Here is a 25,435-nt window from a genome sequence, read left to right as displayed (position 1 = left end):
TGCAGGCAGCGCGAAAAACGGTGCTCTCGGAGCAGGTGGGCAATCACACTGTGCTTATACTGAATGCGAGCACGCAATACATGCCTCGGTGTACACCACGTCCAGCGCCTTCCAGCAGCCCTCGATGTCCTGGGTCGCCTGGATACAGCCGGGACGGAGGCGGCTAGCCCACAATTGATAATGATGATGAACCTCTGTCATGGCTCGTACCCACTAAGGGGGATTGTTGAGGTGGATGATGATCGTGATAATTATGACCTCAAGGACTATGGTGCATGACGTTACACATAGTTGTTTCTTACTTGTCGAGCGCGTTGCGGTGACATGCTCCTTTCCTATGGAACGTAAAATTTGCATCAGCACAACCGTTCGACCTCATATCGAGCGATCAAGCATGCAGCTGAGCGCTCGGCAGCAGCAAATCAAGCATTCAAGTTTGATGGCAGAAATTCTGTTTGCATTCTCTTGCTTCGGTCGCTGTATAGCCATCATCAGCGTTGACCACGTAATGTGAAGGGTGTAAGAGTCGAGACCACGGTGGTTCTGACTTGTAAACGAAGTCCTCTACGCAAGTAGGACAGATAAACTTTGGCGACGCAATCATCCGCGTAGATGATAGGCGACGTGAATGCGATTAGTAATTTTTCCTGCGACTTGTGCGTATAATTGGTTTATATGTTTTATATGTTATCATGATTATTATCGTGTAAGTAACAAGACAGAGTTGACATAATATGTACAAGTGCAAAGTGTTTATTAACCCTTCCAGCATCACTGACGTACCGGTACGTTTCCGCGTTTCTATCCCATGATTCTTCTGTCATTCCTTTTGTCAGGAATTCGTGCACCGCACCAAGAGAGCATTTGCCATTATCCGTGCTCTTTCTTTTTTACTTTCCAGCGAAGCTGTCTATGGCTAGGGTTCTATGCATTTTTCGTATCCGTCAACAGATCAGCGTATGCAAACGCTCAGCTCCCGAATTTGATGCAACATCGCTTCATTCTAGCAAAAACTTGTACGTCTCATCACTTAGATATGCATTTTCAGTAGATAATTTGTTTCCGATAGGCACCATTTTCAAAATCAGTAGACTCTCAGGTAGATAATAAGAGTTTCTCAAAGATATGCCACTGTGCGACCCACGTCGACCATGTGTACACTCGCACCGCCCTCTCTTTGTTGTCGTTCCAAGCGCTTTCGTGCCTAGTTCCTTCCGCTCTCCCGGCGTGGCGGTCCCGTCGCGCGTGTCTAGTTTCCTCTGACTCCCCGAGGTGGCGGTGGTCTTCCACGCGAATGTATGCCGCCGATCAAGCCCCGCTGATCAAAATAAAAGTGTGCATGCGGGTCTTCACGATGACCGCCGTCACCGCTCAAGCGAAATAAAATTTGCTCATACCGGTCTAAATTTTTCTCACCTCTATCTCGTGTGCTAAACTGATTCGCTGGTAATCCACACAGGTAGCAGTGGAATGAAGCGTGATTCTTTTTTTTTTCATTTTTGTACAGCCAAAAATAAACCGTTGTGCTCGTTTTATAATATTCCAGAGGAAAATGGCGGTGGTGAGGGCGTGTCATATACGGAAAAAACCCGACACTGAAAGGAATAAAGAATTTTACGTGCTATCTTTATTTGTTCTATGCACTCTAAAAGCATTTTACACTCTATGGGGTGCATATCTTTGTCCTAAAACGATAACCGTCATGACACTTCTTTGCATTAGTACATTCGTGAAGTGGGGTTGAAAAAATCTAAATTATATATATTAACCCTTCCAGCATCACTGATCGACGTACCGGTACATTTCCGTGTTTCTGTCCCACCATGATTCTTTTGTCAGGAATGTGAGCACCACACGCATACAGGGTGTTTCAGCGAACACTTTCAAAAATTCTTAAAGCGTGCCTGTGGCAGATAGCCCAATTCTAGTTAATCAGCTGGTCTACTCGAAGAGGCGGACATTACTTGCACAAAAATTGATATGCATAATCGACTTATTAACAAAAATTCACTAATTAAGTTTTTAACTAATTATCTGATGGCCCGGCCATATTGCAATTTACAAATTGTAGCCGTGGAGTTCGCAAGGCGGATGCACTTGGAATTAATTCTCAGGATGACACGAGTATCTAGATATTAATTCCCGAACTTTGCGGAGAAATGCATTGGTGTTCCAGTTAAATCCTTTAAAAAATGTCGCTTTATGCATTGAAGCACAAAATTAACTGGAAGGCCAATGCATTTCTCCGCAAAGTTCGGGAATTAATATCTCGAAACTGGTGTCATCCTGCGAATTAATTCCAAGTGTATCAGCCTTGCGAACTCCACGGCTACAATTTGTAAATTGCAATATGGGCCATCAGATAATTAGTTAAAAACTTAATTAGTAATCTTTTGTTAATTAGTCGATTATGCATTTCAATTTCTTGTGCAAGTAATGTCCGCCTCTTCGAGTAGACCAGCTCATTAACTAGAATGGGGCTATCTGCCACGGGCAACCTTAAATCAATGTGGAGAGCGTTCGCTGAAACACCCTGTATATATAATATAGTCGAATATCGATCATTCGAACTCGAAGGGGCACGAAAATTAGTTTCAATTCAATTAACCTCATTGAATGGAGGAGGACTTCCGCACAGTGCTGCATTAGGGGGCACATTGTGCATTAATTGATCTAATACACGAGATACGAGTTCCGGAATTGTGCTTCACGACAGCGTGGCACGTGCTAATGTAAATACCGTGAAAAGCAGCGATACTGTGTGTAATGATAGGCTGCAAATTGTATACTTCTTCTATCAGTTGTCTGGCATATTTATATTGTAGCCCCTCCTGCTTGAGCCAGATTGATGGCTCGCAGTATCTTGAAGTAAAATAAAAGTAAAATGAAGTTGGCCTACCCCAACCCCATGTATTTTCCTATGTATTGTATTGCCCTACATATGCCTACGGGAAAAGTGTAACGCTTATACGTTACAGACATGAGTTTGCTTTCGAAATTGCTGGAGACTCGCCAAAGAATACTATGCATTAACACCACGGATACTACTTTAAATTAATAAACGTTAAAATGTGGGCCAATCCTGAAAATAGTCTAAAAATCTTAGTCGATCCCGAATATTGTGCAGTCTAAATGTGCGAGCTGATCCCAAAGATAGAGCATCAAAAAATATCCCAGTTTCGCTATACGGGCGAAGCAATGAATGCAATAGCAACATGTTAGAATATTACACGAAGTGTAAGACTCGTAGCTGTAGTGCCAGTATAAATTGAAGTAAACGTAAGCTGACTAAGTAATTTACCGAGTTGTTGTGCTAGAGACTCGCTGTTTGAATCTTGCCATCGGACAATTTCATTTAATTGTATTAATTAAAGCCAACGCCTTTCTTAGCGACTTTACCACCACTTTTCCGTATCGGGTACCTTTCAAACCTCTTTCCTAGGCCGATCCCCGAGGTAGTGCACAGCCGCAGCAATAATAAATATGCTGGCTCTCCCGTAACCGAGAGTAAATGTAAGCATGCAGTGGCTATCCTATGGCATCTTTTGCTGCCTGTGGTGCCGCCATCTTCAACCGTTTTTCTTCTCCCAACAGTGCAGCACGCTCAGTGTCTGTTATACAAATGTGCGATTACGCTCCTGCCAAAAATTCACACCAGCAGCAAAGTAGAATACACTTGATTACTGCTATATTAGTTCTGTTTGGTTGAGCTCTCTGCCACCAGGTGGCTGCACCGTCCGGGCCATTCTAAAGGCCGTTCACGTTTGCGCCTCCGCCCATCCCGTAAAACGCCCAGGCACAGTCAGCTTGCTCTTGAGTTTACCCAAATACCGGACACGCGAAACACTATTGTGGTGTATAGTAATGCTTCGGTGTGAGGTGACGGCCACAAACGCGTAGATGCTGCTGCGGATCGGATACCGACAACCAGCGCTGCAGCCACTTCGCTCGCATGTTTGCCTTGCAGAGGGACACGATGTCGCAGCTTGATATGTCGCTGATCGCTACGTTTGCAGCCCACAACACAAGGGCGAACCATGGTGCTCGCGAAAAGACAGATTGGGACCAACACAGACCGTGGCAGCTCGCATCAACACGGAACACATTGTAACACAAGCAGACGACACTTGCTGTGTGCTGCAAGTGCTTTCAAGAATGTAGTGATACGTTGTCCTTGTGCATTCTATTTCTGTTACTTTCTTTTTATAAAAACGAATAACTAACATTTCAATTATTACGAACAACACTTATTCACCATAATGTTTGAAAAATTTTCCATGACACGCCCTGGGCAGTCAATCGGATAGCTCGCTCTACTGACGTCATATGGTCAAATCACGTCACCTGGTCAGGGGCGGCTGAAAACTCGGCCGATTGGGGTGTTGCGATCGGTAGCGATGTGCCTTTTTAAAACGTTACAATAAATTACCACTGCTCTCTACTTCAGAGGGCAAAACATAGTACAGATCAGTGTAAATTACACGCTTTACGCGGAGCACTCAGATGTGTCAATTAATGATCAGAAGGACCCACCCTAACGGCTCAGTACATTTGTACAAAATCGTTTCAGGATCCCTTGAAGGCTAAATCGGCTTCCAACTTTTCTATTTTTATTGGCGAAGCCAGCATAGGCGATGTCCATGGGACGACCGCAGTGATAGTTTTGTAACACGAATGGCACTGCCTACTTCCGTTATAAATTCAGCTTGGAGCCAAGTCATTGACAGGTGCAGGTCGCAGTTTCACGTCGCCGTGGTCAGGGGGCGTTAGGTGTCTGAACGGCACCGATTCTGCATGCGCAGTTGGTGCGAGCGAAGCAGCAAGAGGATGCAAGCAACACATCTGCTAGGCTTGCTCCGCCATTACAACACCCCTTACATCGTGAATTTCGTTGTGCAGTGCTCGGCGACTGAAACGCGATCTCGGACAACATGGCGGAAGGAACTTTTTTGCACCACCGGTGGGCGCTGATGAAACTGAGATGATGCATGTTTGTGTCATATGAAAGCGAGAAGCTTTTTCATGCATCGTAACTGCAGTCCTCAGCGACCAGTGGCGCAACAAGCGGTAGCCGCCATGCTGTCCCAAATCGCGTTTCAATCGCCGACCACTGTACATCATAGCGTCCACCAGCTCCAAGGAGTCGCGCGACGCCAGAAGTAACTTATTTTGGATGATATCAGCTACGACAAGGCAGGTCGCATGTTGTAGCGCTGGTATCAAATTTGAGAGCCGGTTTTTTTTAATACCTTTCATTCAAGGAACATGATGCAGACGACAAATACCATGAAGTACGATTCTAGTCATTATCATCATCAGCATATCTTTATGTCTACTGCAGGACAAAGGCCCCTCACAGTGATCTCCACTTACCACTCTCTTGTGCTAGCCAATTCCAGCTTGCGCCTGCAAATTTCCTAATTACATCACGCCAACTAATTTTCTGCCGTCTTCGACTGCACTTCTCTACCCTGGACAGCCATTCTGTAACTCTAATGGACCGCTGGTCATCTACACTATGCATTACATGGCCTACCCAGCTTCATATTGGCTCCTAATGTCAACTAGGATATCAGCTATCCCTGTTTGCTATTATCCCAGTTAGCAAACAGGGAAAATTGATGTAGTACACTACCTTTAACAGCTATCGCTGTAACCTTGCTCCCCTGGGAACAAGTTCATTCTAATGTTCGAGCCTTCCGTATGCTTGCAAGAACACGATTGTTTTTTTTTTACATAGGTCTAGTTCCAAGCTCTCTAAACCCTAGAAATAAATATTGACAAGTGTCAGAGCACCATAAATAATTTAGCATATTACTGGTTCTAGTAACGAGTTCCTGTTACAATAACCAGGATTGATATTGGAACAGGAAAAGGATGCATTATGGTGTAACAATACAGCTCACTTCGCTTCTGCAATCGCTCTAGCTCCCACGTTCTACACTCTTGGTAATTTTTATGGTCAACATCATCCTACCTAGGCTTATGGGTACTTTCTTCACCAAAGTTTGCTTTGTGTGGTGACATCATGATAATGTCAACCACACCAGGCACAGATTTTCGAGGCGAATATATTAGTACTTCCCAACCAGGAAAACTGGAACACCGATTTCTCTCTCTGGAACGAAACCAGAAAAGAAAAAAATTCTTCGGTTCAGGTTGGCCACCTCCGCTAGAGCTCATGCAACCCCATGCTTTGCCTGCACTTGTGGCCTTAACCATGCTAGTGCATCTGTCAATACATGAAAGCCCGCTGTCATTTTAGAAGTGGCAGCACCGCTAGTGCAGTTTTCAACGTGGCACACTGGGAGGCAAGAATGTTAGTAATACACTCGATCGTGAGCATAGGTCGGCGCACTCACTCCCGAGTATGGGCAAGTTTTGATCACATCGCTATGTAACGTGTGAAGTGGTGCAAGAGAAATTGCACACTACTTCTGAGGTGTGCTATGAGGCTAAGCAAAGGAACATAAACCAATTTGAACCATTTTCGCTGAACCGAAACGAACACTCTGTTCCCCAACCTGCATGCTAATTGTCATCTCTCTGCATGCGAGAAGCAAGAGCATCCACAACTTGGAAAACATGCATGTATGAAAACAAAACTTCACACCAAATCCCCATCTCCATTGTCACAGCTCCTTTTTTTTTTCTCACAGCACGCAACCTTTGGAGCACCCCTGCTTCAGCGTCACTCGTACAGCGGAGAACAGAAAGGAAAGGGTTGTCCCGAGTGTAAAATTGCAAAAATATCATGCTCGTCAAAGTGTTTTCTTTCACTCTCGGACGTCATCAACACTGAATATGAACATAAGAACAAGAGGAGAATCAGCACGGGAACGTTTCGGTTCTACTTCCTTCATGGCCGTCTTTCAGTTATTTTCTTTCTCCCTTTTCTCCTGCGTCTGGACTCCAGTCAATTTATGAGGTACTGTGCTTATTTTCCTAGGATGGTCTCTTTGATGGCATCCACGTACTGCGCGGGAACCCAGTAGATCCAGTAGCGGGAGGCTTCTGTTGTCCCAAGCTGAAGAGCCTGCAATAAATATTGCACACAGCCCGAAGAAGCAATTTATTACACAACGAGGTACTACATTCATCATTGGCTAATTCAACTGTGTTTGAAAGTCATGGCAGGTGCCCGCACGCTTGCACAGAGGAAAAGGCTTATTTAAAATTTACCCTATATTGCACATTTGATCATTTATACTAGAGACAGCAACTCAACATAGAGATTATGAACTCTACAGGTTCTGCTAAAGACTCTGCACTACTTTCTAGTTATTTTTGTCCTACATATTTCAAGCACATAGCTGACAGTACTGTCCCATTTGATGGTAATCACCGTACAACCCTGTGGACACATTTTTCAAGAGACCGCATGAAGAAAAAAGTAACAATGAGAAAGGTCGTAAATCGCCACAGCAACGTCAGAAACTTCTTGGAATGACTGCCAGTACAGTTCGTACTGTGACCGGAGACGGTGCGTGCGCAATTAAGGGACAAGTAATATTCGTGAGGATATCCCCAAAACACTTTTTAACTCACTTTACCACACAAGAGCGCACCTACTGCGGCGAAGCCGACTTCAGGGAACCGCAAAAACTCCAATTGCACCAAGACATGCTATTGCCTATTTCGCCTGATTGAGAAACTTGTCTGTGTAAACTTGTCCAAAGCAACTGCCCCTCCGGTGTTGTTTCGCAATCAAAAAAGTTAGAGCGGAAAGTTCAGAGACGGAAGAAAACTTTTCTCCTGACACTCCTGCCTTGGCTGCCAAAAGGCCGCTGGCAGTATTGAATAAGTAAATAAATAAATCAAATACAAACAAACAGAATTAATCTTTCTTAAAAAAACTCATCGCCGCATTCATAAAATTGTAAAACCAGTCAAAATTGGTAAATCTTACTGAAGTATTCAGGAGAGTTGGCAGCTATGTAATTACCAATGTTATCGGAGAGGGTTCAAGCTTGTGTCGTAAAACCAGACCCCCGTTTTCGACCACGCACGCATTTTGAAGGACACGAGCCATGGTTATCGGTTATGCTAGCTCGATTCCTGGTGCTAGTTAATGAAGCAGCAAGGGCACAAGCTATTGGCAACAGAGGGCTATGTCATCAGTGCCAGCCCACGCCCTGGATTAAGCTAACTTACTCATAGTACCGCAAGTGATGTCCTTCACAATGTGAATACAGAGCAAGACTAACACTTAGTTTCAAAGCGATACTTTCTTTGTATTTTTTTCCACCGAGTTCATAAGTGCTGGCTGAAGCTGTCTTGTCGTGTAAGACAACTGGGGCCACTGGGTATGCGCCCATTTTTGACCTATCACCCAGAACGGCTATACGGTAGACTTCCGTTAATTCAACTCATTAGCATAGCTAGGCTATTGGCCAAAAGCAATGTCGAGTCCGCATTCACGCAGTGCTCCTAACGAATGTTACCACAATACGAAGGTAAGATGTTATGGTCACTTTCTCGCTTCCTGAAACGTTTCTCAACATCTAGCTGTTTGCAAGCACAGAAATAAACAATGCGCATCCATGCTTGGCGCACCATCTACAATTTTCACATGAATGAAACGATAAAACCAACAGCATACCATTATGTGATACTCTTCATGACCCTCAATAGCCTCGCTGATGACTTGGTTAATAGAGTTCATGTTGATTTTTTCTGTCCTCTCTGAAAGACAAGACGACCACGTAAGCAATGACATCGAGGCATTTGCTGCTGATAGCGCCTATCAGTCATGAGATGAAAACTGCAGCTTCTGTTCAATATTGTGTCAAATAGAAACGGGGACTGTGCATCTGTTCAGCAAAGAAAGACGTGTTGGTGCAGAGTAAGAATTCGTGCACTGTTTTCTTGATACATTCGATAATTCAGCATTCAGTGAATTCAAATATGTCTTCCGGTCCCACGAAATTTTAATTAACAAGATTTTACTATTACCTTTATAGCAGTGACAAACAATTAAGCTTTTTTTTCTGTAAACGCACTACTGCAGTGAAAAATGGATAAGTATTGTATTCAAGCCCGTGTAATCCAAATCCTGCCATTTTACACAAGAACAAATTGATTTGTTTTTACGAGAACAGCAAACTGACAGGTTTGTTCACTGGTAAACATAATTGTCATAGTTTCCCGCATATAACCCACACCAAGCATTTCAAAAAATTTCACAGTAAAATTCGGTGTGCCCGGTCATATGCTAATTTCGCTTTGAGGTGCAGCTTCACAGCAGCAAAAATTTCGCCTAGAAAGCACGTAATTGTTGTTTTGGGTTACCGCATGGGAAATTGCCGTGATGGGAGCAGGCCAGGCGATCCACATTTTTAAGGTTTTGTCGTAACCACAGGGTTCAACGGGATCTGCATGGCACAAGCTCCTTCCCTAGGACAGTCAACAAGGTTAACAAATCTAAGGAAAGCCGAGTGTCGGGCTTAGCCACGCCTGTGCTCGTTTGGAATGAACCACGTCCTCCCACAGCCGAGGTGGACACTTAACTACAATGGGGTTGTTGAAAGTACGCAGCAAGGAGAGAGGTGGCACTAGTGGGGAGGTTTGCAAAGGCAAGCGAGAAACAGTGGCAGGTGTGTAGCTGTTCATCGATCGTCCGGAACTTAGCGAAGACATCATTTTAAAAAATTCTTGCAGCCCGGTTCATTATAGAGTGGTACACGTCTGCCACTACAAGGCAAAGTTACACACTTATAGAGTGGTTTAGGAGCCCTTAAGGCATAGAAAATGATGGTTCAACTTTCATGCATTCTTTAGTTTCGACAACCGCCAGAAGACCAGACCAATACGGACAAACGAAAAACTGTATTTTACTGCTAATTTCTGGCAGCGCAGGTGACACAGAAGGATAACGAAAGAGACAACTCATCGATATGTCATCTGCACTGTAGCAAACCAGTCTCAGATTACCGACAAGAGCACATCTTGACATTGCTTGTGTTGAGTTAATTTCTTGTTGGTATGACAAGTGAACTGGTGTCTAGCACAAAAGTTTCAAGACCACGTGCTTGTCCATTCGTCTAGAGACTACACTTGTGTGTCCACCTCCCTTTTATCCTCTTCTCAAGAATATCACGATAAAACACCAGTTCACTAATCTTGATGCTTTAGCAGGGCTTCTTACTGGCCACCACCACGAATGCCTTACTCACCTTTCGTGCCGATCCAGACCTGGTCTAGCTCAAGCTTGAACGTGAGTCGCACTTTCCTTCCAGATTTATTTCGCATTCCCGAAAGCGGGGCTGCTGGCAGTGAGTCCTAGGGTCAAGGAACAAGGGGTCGAATGAGCACTCCACCGAGGCATGAGAAAAATATGGCAACAATCACTGCCATGCCAGTTTTAATGTAATCGTGTATGGCAACCTGAATTATCATCATAAACACTTCGAAATAATGCTTTGTGCGATGTGCAGTGCATCATGCTATATCCTGTTGCATCCTGTTGCAAGTGCCAATATAGCAAGAGTTCGCCCTGCTGAAAATTTTGCGCTTATGCTGCTTCATTGTCACTTTTCATAAAAATTCAATTGCAAGGTTTTACGTGCCAATACCATGATCTGATTATAAGACACGCCGTAATGTAAGGCTGCGGATTAATTTTGAATACCTGGGGTTCTTTAAGTGCACCCAATGAACGGTACGCGAGCGCTTTTGCATTCTAGCTCCAGAGGAATGCGGCAGCCGTGGCTGAGGTTAAACCCATGACCTCCAGCTCAGCAGCGTAATCACTTTTCATGAAGACCGAGATTTAGCTTTTCGATATTAGTATTGCCTTTCACAAAGTGACAGTTGCTGGAGACGTAGCTGGTAGTAACAATGCTATTAGCAACATCTTGTGAAGCTTTGTCTAACAGTGCAATAAAAACGTTATTGTTCACAGCAGCAACAAATGGTGCCTAAAAGTCACACTTCCAGGACTTTTCAATTGTGTTAGCTAAGTGCACATGCGCCGCCTAATGCAACAATGTACATAAGTCCTACATGCAATGAGCTTCCTTTTGAACTCCGTTTAATTCAAACAAACTATCAAGCACCTTCGAGTTTGAATTATCTACATTCGACTACATATATCTATTCGGACAAGCTAATGCTCTCTGTAATGTCATCATTTGGTACACATTGTTTGCTTGCGTGGCTTGCGAAGACAAAATTGAAAGCCACCGTTGTAACCCCTCCTCATCATCAAAGAAGCGAGATGGTGCCGACAGCTGTACTGATTTCACTGCCTACTAGCAACTAAAAGTATGGATAGACGAGGCAGATAAGCTATGCGACAATGTGGATCAAACAATGCAATCTTCTAACAATATGCACGCGAGAACTGGGCAGGAGGTAAGCACGTAATGCTCCGTTTAATGTTGCCAGAATGAAAGACTAGCACTTCTCAATGGCAAAGCTGGGAGAAATAAGTTAACTTTTGTAAGGACATGTTAGTCACGGTGTCAGGCATACATATTGGGTGACAATCACCAATAGTGTGACAAAGTCAACCCATTCGACGCCTGCATTCAGCGGTTGAAGAGGACGTATGACCTCCAATGCAGATATCCTACGTCATCTGCAGGGGCGTAGCCAGGAGGCGGGGGGGGGGGGGGGCTGATGGGGCTTCAACCCCCCCCCCCCCCCCCCCCCGAATTTTTTCGTTCCGGCATGCACCGCTGACCAAAACTACCACCGACGCCGGAAATCATTCTGGATTCTGTCCTACAATGTCTTTTTCACGCTCGAAAAGACATTTCGGCACGAACATTGCGAACTTAGGCTAGATTTCGTGGCAACGCCCTTACACCTGGAGTCACGTAACGTAAGGAGCCCCACCCGAGCACAAACTTTCAAGGGCTTTTCGATAGCGAGCGGGCGCGTTGCGGCATCTCGCAGCGGCCGCGGAATCTACGGAGCGCATGGATTTCAATTACGAAACTTTATGACTATAAAGTTCTCATAAATTTTTGACGCGAAAGGTGCACTGACATTTCCAAAGGCGTGCTTTAAAAGATTTTCAATTCTGGACCTTTATGGGGTTTAATGCTCTTATACTCTTGGGCCAACATGCGTGCACTGGAGCCCTTGTGTCCAAGCCGTTCCAGAAATGAAAGCACGCGCTCGCAATCTTCCACGCACACGAAAATACTAAATATTACAGTGACTGTGAGCTAGCAGCTGATAATTTTCTCCAAACATTTTCAGGAAGCGTGCCCAATGTGATCGATCAGCTGGACCAGGGCAGGCGAAGTAAAGTATGAGAAAACAGAAGAAAGTAAATGGCCTGTTATTGAGGAAATTCTTTTTGCGGGCGACGAGGTCTGGCTCTCCATGGCCACAGGGACAGTGACCCTATGGATTTAAGCATAGCCCGCGCTGAAAAGACAAGTATTTTCAGAGCGCTTCTTCACATGTGAGCTGATTGTGGAGATACATATCTGAAGAACCATTTGGAAAGTTGCCCCAGTAAGGCCTCGTATTTAAGCCCAGATGCACAAAACCAAATTATAGAAATTTGTGGTGAAATTATCAAAGAAAGCCTAGTTGCAAAAACAGGCTGCTTGTCCATACTTCCTGACAAAACGACGGACATCGCTGGAATCGAACAGCCTACTGTTTGTGCAAGGTACCTAAACAAGGATGCCAACGACATCGAGGAGTGTTTTAGGTTTTAGCACCGGAATAGATGCCCTCTCTCATTGTGACTGCAGGTTCTATGTAAATGTGTACAAACAGCTGCAGATTCTAGTCACCCTTCCAGTGACCACTGCCAGCGCAGAGAGAATATTTTTAACAAGAGTTAACTAAAAAACTACTTGCGCTCTACAATGTCTGTGGAACGCATGGTTAGGCTGGCGCTTCTATATACACCAACAGAGACGTCGGCATCAAGGTGTCCGAAGTCATTGACCGCTTCGCTCAACTTCCCCGCCGATACAAGTTTGTCCTTTAGATAGCGAAGCAGCAAAAATTAATGCAAGTAAAAAGTTCTGTTCATTCAGGTCCATAAGCTCGTAATTATGAAAACGTATGACTGTTCGTTAGTTTTTAAAACCGCAGATATTTAGCCGTTTATTCTGGCAGTTAGCATCATGATCAAAATTATCATGCGAATACGAAAATTACGAGGACATCAATAACTTATTTTGACCGACCTTGCTCATTGAAAGCGCGGCCGACGCGGCGTTTGCCAAAAACTCACTCGGATATTAGGTAGTTCAACTTGCCGCATCATCTGTGGCTTTCGTTTGTCCTTTTCTTTCCTGTTTAGCTACCTGATTTTATTTCTTTTATTGCGATAGCAATTATATGGACACTTCAACCGGATTTCTGCCGTCGTCGTCGCCGTCGCCGTGAGGTTCCGTATAGATTCCAAGGGCGATAAAATCGTATGCGCGAGCGAAAGCGCGCGGGGGACGCGCGCGCTATCACGGAGAGCGAACGCACGGCCGAAAGCAAACGCCACCGTCGCGCGAAAGGCCTTGGGGGTATGGGAGGGAGGGAGGGAGGCGAGGCGACGCTGTGCTCCGGCACCAAAGGCGTGTCTTGCAATCGGGCGTAAGGGGAACTTGCCACTCAATCTCCCACGCGAAAGCAAGAAAGCGGGAAGGCAGCGCGGGAGGGAGGGGGGGGCGGCAGCTTGTATATACTCTGCCAACAACTGCACTTGTACTTTGCCCCGCTGTGGCGATCTCCCGCACCGTCTCTTAAAAGCGATCTCCACACGGATCTGACCTTTGTATGCGCCGTGCATTCGCCGCTCAGTTTCCTTTGAAGCGATAGACCGCACGAACCTTGCCCGCTGCGGCGGCTGCGCTTGCTGCCAGCGTTTTGACAGTCGTTGTCTGCGGTCATTCAGAGTGATCTATTCATGTTTGCTTGCGCACGCTGACACCACGCTTGTTAATTCAGTTAGTAAGCGGATGTGCCCAAGTTTATGCAGCCGATAAAACTACTATCCCTACACCGAATAGCTCTCTACTAATTTGCTATCGCAATTGATGCTTCACCTTTCGGGCGAAACTGCGACTTTTTTTTTAAACGAAGCAATACCCTCCTTTAATTTTGGGTGCAGAATAATTGTTGCCGCTGTGCAGGCAGATAAATTAGACATTTTCGTACGGATTTCTGCATTATTCCTCTATTATTCTGCCCATATGGCGCTGCCGCGACCGCCGCATGGCCCGAGTACATATCACGATTTCTGCGATCATAGTTTTGTTCTTGCCTAGATCATCTGTCTTTCTGTGCGCAAAGTTTACTATCTGTGACTGCGCAACATGTTTATTTGTCTTGTTTGACGCATTATATAGAGTGACGTTTCCTTCAATACATAGATTAATTGGATACTTAGACGTATATTTAAATACCTTGTTGCGAAGTTTTGTGTATACAAGCAGTGAACTTTGTTTCCAGCGACTCTTTTTTGCCCTTTAGCGAGTTGTAGCTTTGCATTTGTATATTCCATTCTATCTTCGCATTTCTAATGTATATTTAGCAGAACTCCTACTTTTTATTTCTACTCACTGTTGCGAGTGTAATATCGGTGTAATTACAATACACGACCGGTAACAGCTGCTCTTGCGCAATCTATTGCAACGAGGGACAACGTCATTAAGGTTTTTTTCCTGGCCCTTGCATATGTACAAAAATGTAAACAATGAATGACAAAGATTCATCAAAATATTTGTCCTCAACTTATTCATTTCATCGCCTTTACGTTTTTTTATATCAGCTGCATGCACTGCTTTGCTGGTTTTGAACTGATATAGTTCTAAAGTTCGTGTGATATTTTCTTTATTATTAAATAGACAAAAAAACGCGGCAGCATTGATATCAGTTATTTCTGCCACAATTTTTGGGACATACGAATATATTCTTGTATGAAAAAATACATATTTTACTTGACAGTGCGAAGCGTTCAATAATTCGTTTGCAGCATCTAATATACAGTGGCATTGGCAATGCAGTTATTATTCATGTATTTGATCCCTCGACAAATTCTATAAGGAGGAGGCCGCGCTGCAACCTGAGCCCCCCCCCCCCCTCCCCTCCCCCCGATCTAAATTTCTGGCTACGCCACTGGTCATCTGTGCTGTAGACATGCACGGTACCTTGCAATCACGTGACATGTTCGCCACAATGAGTGTACTGTACTTATTCGAATACGCCCGATTTTTCAGACGTGCCCGATAATTCGGACGCCTTCGTGGCACCGCCACGTACCTTCATAAAGACAATGTATAAGAACATCGAAAATTTCGGACGCAAAAAACCTTCGCCGTCCCATTTTCCGAACTTTTTACCATGACCGCTGGCCCGAAATGGATTAATCGAAGCCACCGCTGCCATTTTGATTATCTCGCCACCTCAAACCGGCGCTCACGCACGCAGATCCGCTAGCTGCTGTAGCCACTTCTACGGCAACGCTAGGCCTAACTACTTCGACGTTCGCTGCCAAGCTTCTTTCTGCTCAGTGCCGTATTTTTCATTGAAACAATTCACCACTGTGAGCTATGGTGCCGATTCCGCCTTTGTAATCCTCGCCAATGTCTTGGAAGCTCTGAAAGCACGGCGCGCTAAATAATGCCGATTTCCACAAGTCAGCTTCGCCTGAATTCAGCAATGTTACGCAGTCAAGCATATGCAAAGTATTGCAGTAAAGCATCCCAAAAGTTGGAAGGGGCAATTGTCACGGAGCACGGTATCTATTCCTTAATTATACACGCTTGCACCTGCCGCCTCCTATCACAGTACGAGTGATACGCCTAAGTGATGCACCTAATAGTGATACACATAATTAGTGATACACCTAATAAGTATACTGACAGGCCTTCAGACACATTTCGGACGTGCCCGCGACGAATTGAGCACTTAAGGGCAGTAAAAGAGATGCATTCGTTTTTTCGGACAGCCTATTTTCGGATATTTTCGCGGCCCCTAAGCAGTCCGAAAAATCAAACGTTGACTGTATTAGGCAAGGTCGTTTTTTCCCAAAATCCTTGGCCTAAGACTGATAGATTCAGTTACTGTTTCAAAATGGCAGCAGCAGTCCAGATTTCAGACCACAGCGCAAATTGCCGCAACTAATAAACCTTGGCAGGTGAGGCAGTACTATATTTTGCCCATATAATCCGCACTGAGAATTCAAAAAGTTGGACAGCAAAGGCGGGGTGTGAGTTGTATGCGAATTTTGCCTTGAGGAATGACTTCACAGCAGCACAAGCTTTGCCATAAGGTTTGACTTCACAGCAGCGCAGCGCACATTGCCGTAAAGCCACACCTTAAGGCGAAATTTGCACTGCCGGGAAGTCGCACTGCAAGGCCAAATTCACGCTGCCGTGAAGTCGTGAAAGGCTAAATTCGCATATGACCCACACCTATTTTTCCGGCGGCTTTCGATTATTAAGTTTTCTGGGAAATCCCCGCCAATCCTGAATAATTTTTAGCCGCCCTATATCGCCCTATATTAACGTGCATACTTCAGTTATTTTTTTCGCGTCCCCCAACTTGTAACCTCGCCGTATATTAGACTAAATACGGTGTGTGCTACCACCTGATTACTCCTTCGTGTGAATACACCGTCAAACTAGAACAAGTCCTCCTAGTGACTGCTGCTTACAAGCAAAGAATAATGAGACTAATAATTAACAATAACTTGAAGTGTTTTCACATTGTGTCTACACAACTGCACACTCCAGAGCTTTACATTCTAGTCACTGCCTGATGCTCAGGTTCAGAGATTGTGACGTATAGCTTAGTCTTAAAGGTGAAGTAAGGCACAGCAGTATATTCTTAAAATGCATAACCACGTTTCTCATTACATGTGATCAGCACGCTCACAATTCTTCTCAAATGTGACCACACTAATAAAATGAAAATAGGGGAAATGCATGTTACAGGCACCGGTCTCACTTTTGGCCAGTTCTTTACATTAGTGTAGTCATTTTAGCAATTTTTTCCATTGATTTAGCGGCTTTCTTGTCTGTTTAGCATTAAATTTTTCAATTTAGCGACCGGTCACTTTTTCAGGTATGTGACGGAACAACTTTGGCAACATTATAGCGACTTCAAAGCTATGAGAGTTTTTTTTTTCCAAAAATGGGCTTCTAGAACGCACTTTTTTACTCAAAGGTTAAATCGGTGCGGCAGAATTTGGCTGTATGTCACGCAAGCTCTATGACCATGAAGAGGCAATAGTTGCCTTCACAGGATTCAGTGTGTTCACAAAATGCAAGCGTTTTTCTTCTCTCTTAAACCGGTTTGAATGGTACTTAAAGGTCCGGTTTCTGCTCTTGTGCTAAATACGTTCAATTCGTGGACATTTCCAAACTTTACAGTGAAATTTATAACGGAGCAGGTGAATAATAAGTTAGATCACATGCAGAAAGATCTATGTTGTCGAGCCTGAACACACTGCTTTCTTATTGCATGAATCTTGGACAAACGAGGGATGCTATTCTGGACGTTGACAAGGTCCGCCATGTTGTCAAATTTGCTATCTTGTCAGCTCTGATAGCCTCAGAGGGCTGCAACTGGACTGCTACAGCATCCCTTGATTGGATAAAAATGCTGTAATCACAAGATTTCGACAATGTGGCAGAATTTTATAATGTCCACAAAGCACCCCAGTACTACGAAGAGCCTTCAGATAGACCAACGGGTGGAACCGGAGTATATAACCTGCATAAAGGTCATAGAATGTCATCGCTGTGTTAACATATGCGACAATGTGCGTCTTGCAGGGCTTTGCTATCCTTTCAGGAGTGTAGAGAAATTGATAAAAAAATTTCAGGGATAAAGTTGATAGCGTACCTCTGCATGCTATCGGAAAGTCAGATTGCTTGTGTTCTTTTAAATCATGCTGGATTTGGAACCTCATAATAACACCGAACTTCAGCTGTCATGCCAAGTATAACAGTAAATTAAAAGCTCACTACACACACTGCTAGTTAATTCGCTGTTTATTCCTCACTCGCATGGGCCCTAGACAAATGTGAGATGTTTCGGTAAATGATTTACGCCATGCTAGCCTATATTATAGTGCTCAAAAACACCTATGTAGCCTAAAGTTTTAGCGACCTTGCAGCAAATTTTAGCGACTTTTTCATCTCACTTTAGGAGGCACCTCAAAAAATTACAACACTGCTTTTCATGCACTTCAGGCCTAGACTAACAGCAAGTAGACACAGCGTGGTGTTGAAGCGATCTCAAACACACGACTTTAGCATGCCAGGGGCAAACAAATGACTTCACTAGGCTCACTTTGGCATTGCAGATTCCTGGGATGGCGTCTTCAGGAACCCCCTTTTCGACAACTTTCTGGTGCACCTTCAAGGGAAGAACGAAACAAAAACCGACAATTGTTTCACAAGAAGAGAAGACGTAGTGTTGTTTCACAAAAACAAAAAGAAGAGAACAGAAAGAGGTCATGGTTAGTATAATGTAAGGATACCCTTCGTTCTATGCTTTATCTTCTTTATCATCCACAGTTTGTGACTGGTACATACTGGTGATAACATGAAGACACCACCATTCAGACCACCGATGAAGCACAAGAAAGGAACACCAATGGAATATGATCATTACATTATCCCGGCCCACGATGACAATGCAGATATTTCAAGGGACACTGAAGGTGAACATTAATTCAGTTTGGACTTGTAAAGTATTATTTCACAACTGTGCCTCACTGATTTGACGGAGAAGGGTTATTCACTAAGGGGGGAAATAAATGTCAATCTGTTCTTGACTTTGAGCCGAAAAATCTGTGATGACAGGTCAGTGTAATGTCATAGATTTTAAATTACTGCAGTTTCCCCACTATAGTTTGCAACCGGCATAGAATTTTACAGGGGCCAGTTTGGGCTTGAAATAATGTTAATAATGTTTTTTCTGGATATTTCGCACCTGCCGTACAGTCCGCAGTGACGGACTTTGACTGAAAATATGTTTTTTTAGTTGTCTGCAACCAGTATAATGTAGGCAAGCAAAAATGTCATTGTCAACCAGCAAACGCCTAGCTTATTTTTTTTAGCCTTGCATATAGGAGTCAATTCTGAAACCCAACAAAATCACTCTCGTCGGGGCTTCAGAACAAAACAAGTCGAGCAAGTCAGAATCGATGAACGGCTCTTCAATGTCTTCATCGCCTTCACAATTCGATCTCTCTGATGAAGCAGTTTTCAGTCCACCTTTCGTGAAACCGTCGTACAGTGACGAGCATTGCAAAGGCTGATTTCAATATGCAATTTAGTGAGGCAAAAATTTGCAGGCACAGTCTGGCCTTGTTTCTTTCAAACGTGTTTCCAATGTTAAATAATGACATCACATATAGCCTGAAATTTCAATTTTAAACACCCCACAGACTATAGTGCCAAAAATACAGTACATTATCATGTTCAAGCTGCATTGGGACAAAAAAAAAGTCAAAACGTTTTAGGCCAAGTCTTTCGTTTCTTTAGAACATGGCGTAGTCCTTCCCTAGAGAAAAATAATTAATGGCACCCTAGTAGGAGCTTCCTAAATTCACAATGTCATGGAGAGATGTTGTATTAAGTTCAGGACGGCATACCCACCTGTATTCCGTTTCCGCATCTCTTCTCGCTTACCTTATCTTTCATTTTCTTTTGCTAACGCAGAACCGTAATTTACTTATATACATTAACCCAATGTTCCTCTGTACTGTCTCTTTAACAACTGTATTTCTTATGACTGCCTGAGAAGCAACGGCGTTTATGAAAAACAACTGAATGACTGAAGCAACTTGAATGCAGAACAATGGTTGAGTGAACGGATATACAGTGCCTTTGTTCAACATGCTTACTCCAAGAAGTTAAACGGTTGGGAAGCAACGGCTTCAAGAGAGGGAGATACTCACTTTTTGTTTACTGATTGGCTCTCTCGTGGCTGAAAATAAAAACGTAAAAGCAAAAAGTCAGCAAACAGCATGAGCTTTACAAGTTGGTGCATATGTGTAAAAAACGGAAAAAAAGAAGAAGAATCATGCCACGTAACTTCCAATTCAAATTAACCTCCGCGCGTTATAACAGTGAAATTATTTCACAGGCACCAACGAACTCCTCGTTGTCCAACAATTCTAAGTGCTGAGCAGAATCAGTGCAAAACAATAGAACGTAAGAAAATAAACAGACGCAGTCACATGAATGGATGAATTAATGCACTGCTCTAACTTCTGATACCAACAAAGATACGGATAGTTTCCATCAATGTTTCCATTCACCAAATGCATTACTTCAGTGGCAACCTGTTGAAACAAACATGTATTTGCATACAAAAAAATGTTAAGTTGGGCAGTTTCGCTCGAAGCGCAAAGCATGGACAGCAATAGCATTATTCAGCAGTGCACCCGAGTTTGTTGCCCAGTGTTCCAACATTACACAGGGTGACACGTTGGCGCAATGCAGCACCCAAGGTAACTGCAGCGTCGCAGTAGTAACATAGCCCTGGCAACTACCAGGGTGGCAACGCGCATAGATGGTGCACAAGTTGTCATTCAACGGAAAACCATCAGTGTTCGTAGCTTCAAAATTACTGCCCGCTCAGACGACCACTGCATGCACCACGGTGTGGTATGCACATATATATCTGCAAAGCTGGGCCGCTAGTTTTTGCACGCTCAACACTCGTGGTGACAGCGTAAGGCAGAACACTGCTTTCATTTTTACAGTAGAACGCGCTGCGCATCCGTTGCGCCTCTGAAGACCTTACCTTCCACGCACAAGCACCATCAACCGTGACAGCATGGCGGTGCTGACGACGCAAAGGTGCCTCCCAAGCGTCCGTATAATTGCTATCGCGATAAAATGTCAAGATAAACGCACCCTGTGGCGTGTCGTTCTTGAGCTGCTCGGGCGTGGGGACTTCTAGGTTGATCACATCGTCCAGGGTGGAGCCGACCAGCATGAGCTTGGCGTTGGCAAACAGATTCAACTCCAGCAGACTCTTGGTATTGTCTGGTTTGGGAGCACCTGCGTATGCGCACACACGTAAGAAAACACACCACAACACTAGAGTGAAAAAATGTAGAGTGCGTGCACGACATAGCCTCCAGTGCGTGGATCTGCTATTAAACTAGTACGCTAAAATCTCCTTAATTCGAGCCCGCTTAATTAGAACTTCCGGTAGCCGAGGTATTCGCCCTTGTGCAATGATTTTCATGCTGTATGCTCGTACATATAAAGATTCCGCATGTTTGTGATAAAACTATATCAAACTCACTGTTTCTAGATTAGGTCCTGCATACAGCAGCTAGTTCGCTGTGCTAATAAATATATACATATACCAGACGCAAATTGGTATAGGTATAGTGAAGACCAGTATCAAGTACAATAAGTCTCTCATGTGTCAGTGTTCAGATTTTTTTTTTTAACTGACACTGGTTTTGTCCAAATTATGTGTATTCTAAAGTACCAACTCATGCAACCGTGGCTGCACGAGTTGAAATTTCTAGATGTTACCTCAATTTCGGCCCTAACTTCGACTACTAGCAAACTGTAGCAATTTAAATGCTTTCCTTTACAAGGATATCGGTAAGCTGCGAGTTCCTAAACAATTCGACAACACCCTCATTTGCAAGGCTGTCTCCAAATCTTTCGGGGCCCAATGGGACAAATGAGAGCTCAGCATTAGATAGCAGCACCCACCTTTGTAGATCAGCTTTTGCATCGGTGGCGGGACCCCTACAAGACAGAAGAAACAAATTAATTGTACAACTGGGTTCTTGCAGGGCCACTAAAGGCAAGTGTCAAGACTGCCCGCAAAACTCTCGCATGTCCTAATGTTCAGCTTCCCCACACAACATGCATGCAAAGGCAGTAGTCGTAGGAGCACAGCTATGACAAGAGACGGCAGAAGTCCTCCTACGCTAGCGCCAGCCTGTGGCCACTATGGGGACCCTCAGCTCACGTACCCTGACATTCATCTTTCCCGCATGGCACACGTGCTCTAGTGGTGGAGCCATTGTTCTAGATGCATAGATAAATGAGACGGCACGAGCGCTCGCATGCTAGCACCGACTGATATCATGGGTGGCTTAGGCGCAAGAGGATGTTTCTGCCTCCTCTTTGGCTGAGAAATGTCAACACACACTGACCATGTGCTCGCTGCAGGATTAGCTTGCTGAAAGCTTCCCGTTTGGCCCTGAAGTGTGACACAGCAAGGACAAACATGATCATTCGGACAACGGCGATTTGTCAAACTTCCTCGAATGCGTAGCGTAATAATTATTGGAGAACTAGGCTCTGCATGTCATTTAGCTGGCGTTACTTTACATAAGAATAAACTTGGGCTGAAGTGCATACGGCAGGCATTACCAAATCCTGGCCGGGAGATTACCACTGTCGTTGAAAAGAAAAGTATACAATCATTCTATTCTACCGGTGCTAACATATGGGGCGGAAGCTTGGAGATTAACAAAGAAGCTCGAGAACAAGGACCGCACAAAGAACGATGGAACAAATATTTTAGGCCTAACATCTTAAGAGACAGGAAGAGAGCGGTGTGGATCAGAGAACAAGCGGGGATAGCCGATATTCTAGTTGACATCAAGCGGAAAAAGTGGAGCTGGGCAGGCCATGTAATGCATCGGATGGATAACCGGTGGACCGTTAGGGTTACAGAATGGATACCAAGAGAAGAGAAGCGCAGTTTGGGACGGCAGAAAACTAGTTGGAGTGATGAAGTTAGGAAATTCGCAGGCGCAAGTTGGAATCAGCTAGCGCAAGACATGGGTAATTGGAGATCACAGGGAGAGGCCTTCGTCCTGCAGTGGACATAAACATTTTCTGATGATGATGATGATGATGATGATGATGATAATCAAGTCAAAAAGCCAATAAATACTTCCTTTGCATTCGTTTACACTACTACGTGTTGTGTCCATCGTTCCAAAGCTAATCAACCCCACAAGAAAGCATAATGATGGGACAGGATCAGCGCCACTGCTGTAAACATACGGTGCCAGCTCCCAATGGTGTCTGTGCCCCGTTTACATGCCATAAATAGCAGCGATGGCACCACAATGTGGCATGCATGGTAGGCTGCGCCACTGCACCAAACATAAACAGAGCGTGGCTAGTGAAACCATGGTTCCACACTCACCTTTAGTGCACGTCAATTTCAGGCATTTCTTTTTGTTATTTTTTTTTCTGTAAGGTAGTGCAAGCTCTAGTCCCGTAAATATGGTAACTGCAGAAGTCGCTCGCAAACGGCAGTGTGCTAATGCGACCCCCACAAGAAAAACATGGCTATAAGCTAATTTTAAATTTTCTATGAATTTGTCACCTTAATGTGAAACTAGAGCCTTCCTTCACCTAATATCCATAGTACTTTGCAAGCTCTCCGCTTTTATGACAACGAAAGCAGGAACAAAAGTGTTCTAGTGAATATAAAATGTAACGAGAGGCAATTGTGAACTGCAATATTTAACTTTAGTTTTTTGAGTGCTGACTAGTTATGCATGTGGTGTGTGTGATAGGCTATCGTGGTGTAATGGGTGTGAAACAAAGAACACAAGAGAAGGGGCGGACAAAAACACTACTCCCAATTGAAGGACCTAAGACAACACAACTAAATAGATTAAAACAGGCCTCACACCGGCTCAAAAAACCAGGCAAGGCGTGACAGAGGAGGACCAGGAAGCAACACCAATCATGTGTCCTTATAACACGTCTGTCTCATTGGCAAACAAATTCACTAACTCAACCACCCGAGTTCTTGACGATAAGGTAAGCTTCGACAACTTGTCGGATACCCTTTCTTTTGTGCCGAAGCAAGGTCTATTCAAGCAGCAGCAGCAAGCAGCCACATCTCACACAATGGTTGGCCAGGTGGCTTCTGGCCTTCTCCGTTGACACTGAAAATGTGTAATATTCATGCGTCTACCTGTCTGCCATAGATTGAGGGAACACTCTCGAGTTCTGTTGGGCGCCCATTACACAACGATGATTCCTTACCAACTAGGTTAAATTTCAGTTCTTCAGTGACAGGTTACGCCTTGTACCACTGTTACGGAATTGTCATCTGATACTCGCCAAGACCTTTCATCCCATTGTCACATACCGCATAGACTTGTGTAAGGCCCGCACCCGTGCACGGTGTAAGATATATACTCTTTAGGTGAGGACATCTAAGCCAAGTTGTGGGTGTGACCCTTACACCGTGCACCCGTATAAGGGCCGCACCCCCAACTTGGCAGTCCAAAATTTGTTTTTTAAAAATTCCAACAGAGAAGCAAACGCGTTCTGTGCCTCGATGCTTGACTTGCGCATCGGTGAATTTTCGCGCGCTGCGTACTTCAGCATGCCGCTACTAGGTGGCGAGAGCCGGGGTGCGCACAAGTGACCGGCTGCGCCGGAATCATTTCGAACAAAAGGTTTGGTCTCGTGTAAAGGCCACACCTCGTCAAGATTATGAAAACAAAAGGTGAGACCCTTACACGATCCTATACGGCCCCTTTCACGCACTGTCGCACAGCCATCACATACTTCTCACAGGTCGTCACACAATCGCAACATTTTAGCTAAGCTCATCGTTCTTCATTTCTACCAACAACGCAAAGACCCTTGTGCCTCTCTTGCTATCGCCGCCATTTCGGGGACAGGCAGCACGATCTCACCAGTGAGCTTTTGTATTTCCTCCTTGAGCTTGGCCATCTTGGCCGAGAGCGCCACCTTGACGTCGTACCGCCGCTTGTTGTACATCACGACCAGCGGCACGGCACTCTCCTCCTCCACACTATCCTCCTTGCCATCTTCCTCTTGTAATGACTGCTGCTTGCCGGCCACCAAGCTCTCGGGGTCACCGTCCTCTGAAACCACAACAACACACTCTGTCTGAGCACACTTTCCCAGCATGCAACTAGAAGGCCAAATGAAGCTAAATTTTACAACGCTTTAAAACAATTGTCCTAGCGATAGCAGACCGGCCAACCTTATAATTCAAAAACACGACAGCAGAAGCCAAAAGTACAAGATTTCCGCGAAAATGCCAAAAATTATTTGGCTATACATACATGTTGACTGTTTACTAAAGATTCCCAGACAGTGCTTTGTAGGGGTGCTGTGAACAGCCACTCTGCTCTATCGCAGCAGCAGTGGTCTGCACCACATAACAGCATAAATGCTTGTGAAGTTCATTAATGAAATATTCACATGACGGCTGTCAAAGATTCGGCTGCTGTTGTACATTGGTTCTATCATTCGATGTCGCCGCCACACTAGTAGATCCGTAAATTCAACGTATCCAAAACAACGGGCCATATCAATCACTCAGCAACTCTATTTGTCTTTATTTTGAAAAACCCACAAAGCTCAACGTATCATTTTAAGACGTTGGCATTCCTAGATTACCTCGCACACTATCCAGGGGCTATGTACCTATCTATCTACGTACGTTTGTATCTATATAT

At 44.4% G+C, this 25,435-nt stretch overlaps 1 protein-coding gene across 1 annotated transcript; it reads right to left on the bottom strand.

Annotated features, from left to right (window-relative positions):
* Positions 1-6,687: 6,687 nt before the first annotated feature.
* Positions 6,688-24,839, bottom strand: LOC119453250 (ubiquitin domain-containing protein UBFD1). The gene is made up of 8 exons (XM_037715276.2): positions 24,644-24,839; positions 21,672-21,707; positions 20,850-20,996; positions 19,886-19,914; positions 18,271-18,336; positions 10,176-10,281; positions 8,603-8,685; positions 6,688-7,036 (listed from the first exon to the last, which is right to left on the bottom strand). Exons 1-8 carry the CDS (start codon positions 24,726-24,728, stop codon positions 6,938-6,940), a joined length of 651 nt encoding a protein of 216 aa, XP_037571204.1. The 5' UTR covers positions 24,729-24,839; the 3' UTR covers positions 6,688-6,937.
* Positions 24,840-25,435: the final 596 nt, after the last annotated feature.

The sequence above is a fragment of the Dermacentor silvarum genome, chromosome 5, assembly GCF_013339745.2.
Source record: "Dermacentor silvarum isolate Dsil-2018 chromosome 5, BIME_Dsil_1.4, whole genome shotgun sequence".
NCBI lineage: Eukaryota > Metazoa > Arthropoda > Arachnida > Ixodida > Ixodidae > Dermacentor > Dermacentor silvarum.
Note: the sequence above shows the minus strand (reverse complement) of the source record. Positions and strands in the feature narration are given on the sequence as shown.

Bases quoted from the DNA above. Each gene is read 5' to 3' on its own strand.
- LOC119453250 (XM_037715276.2), bottom strand. From the start codon at position 24,728: ATGTACAACAAGCGGCGGTACGACGTCAAGGTGGCGCTCTCGGCCAAG. The intron at 18,337-19,885 runs GTGAGTATCTCC...CTTCCCTTGAAG, and splicing joins AGCCAATCAGTAAACAAAAA to GTGCACCAGAAAGTTGTCGA. The intron at 10,282-18,270 runs GTGAGCCTAGTG...CCTTGACCCTAG, and splicing joins CAGGAATCTGCAATGCCAAA to GACTCACTGCCAGCAGCCCC.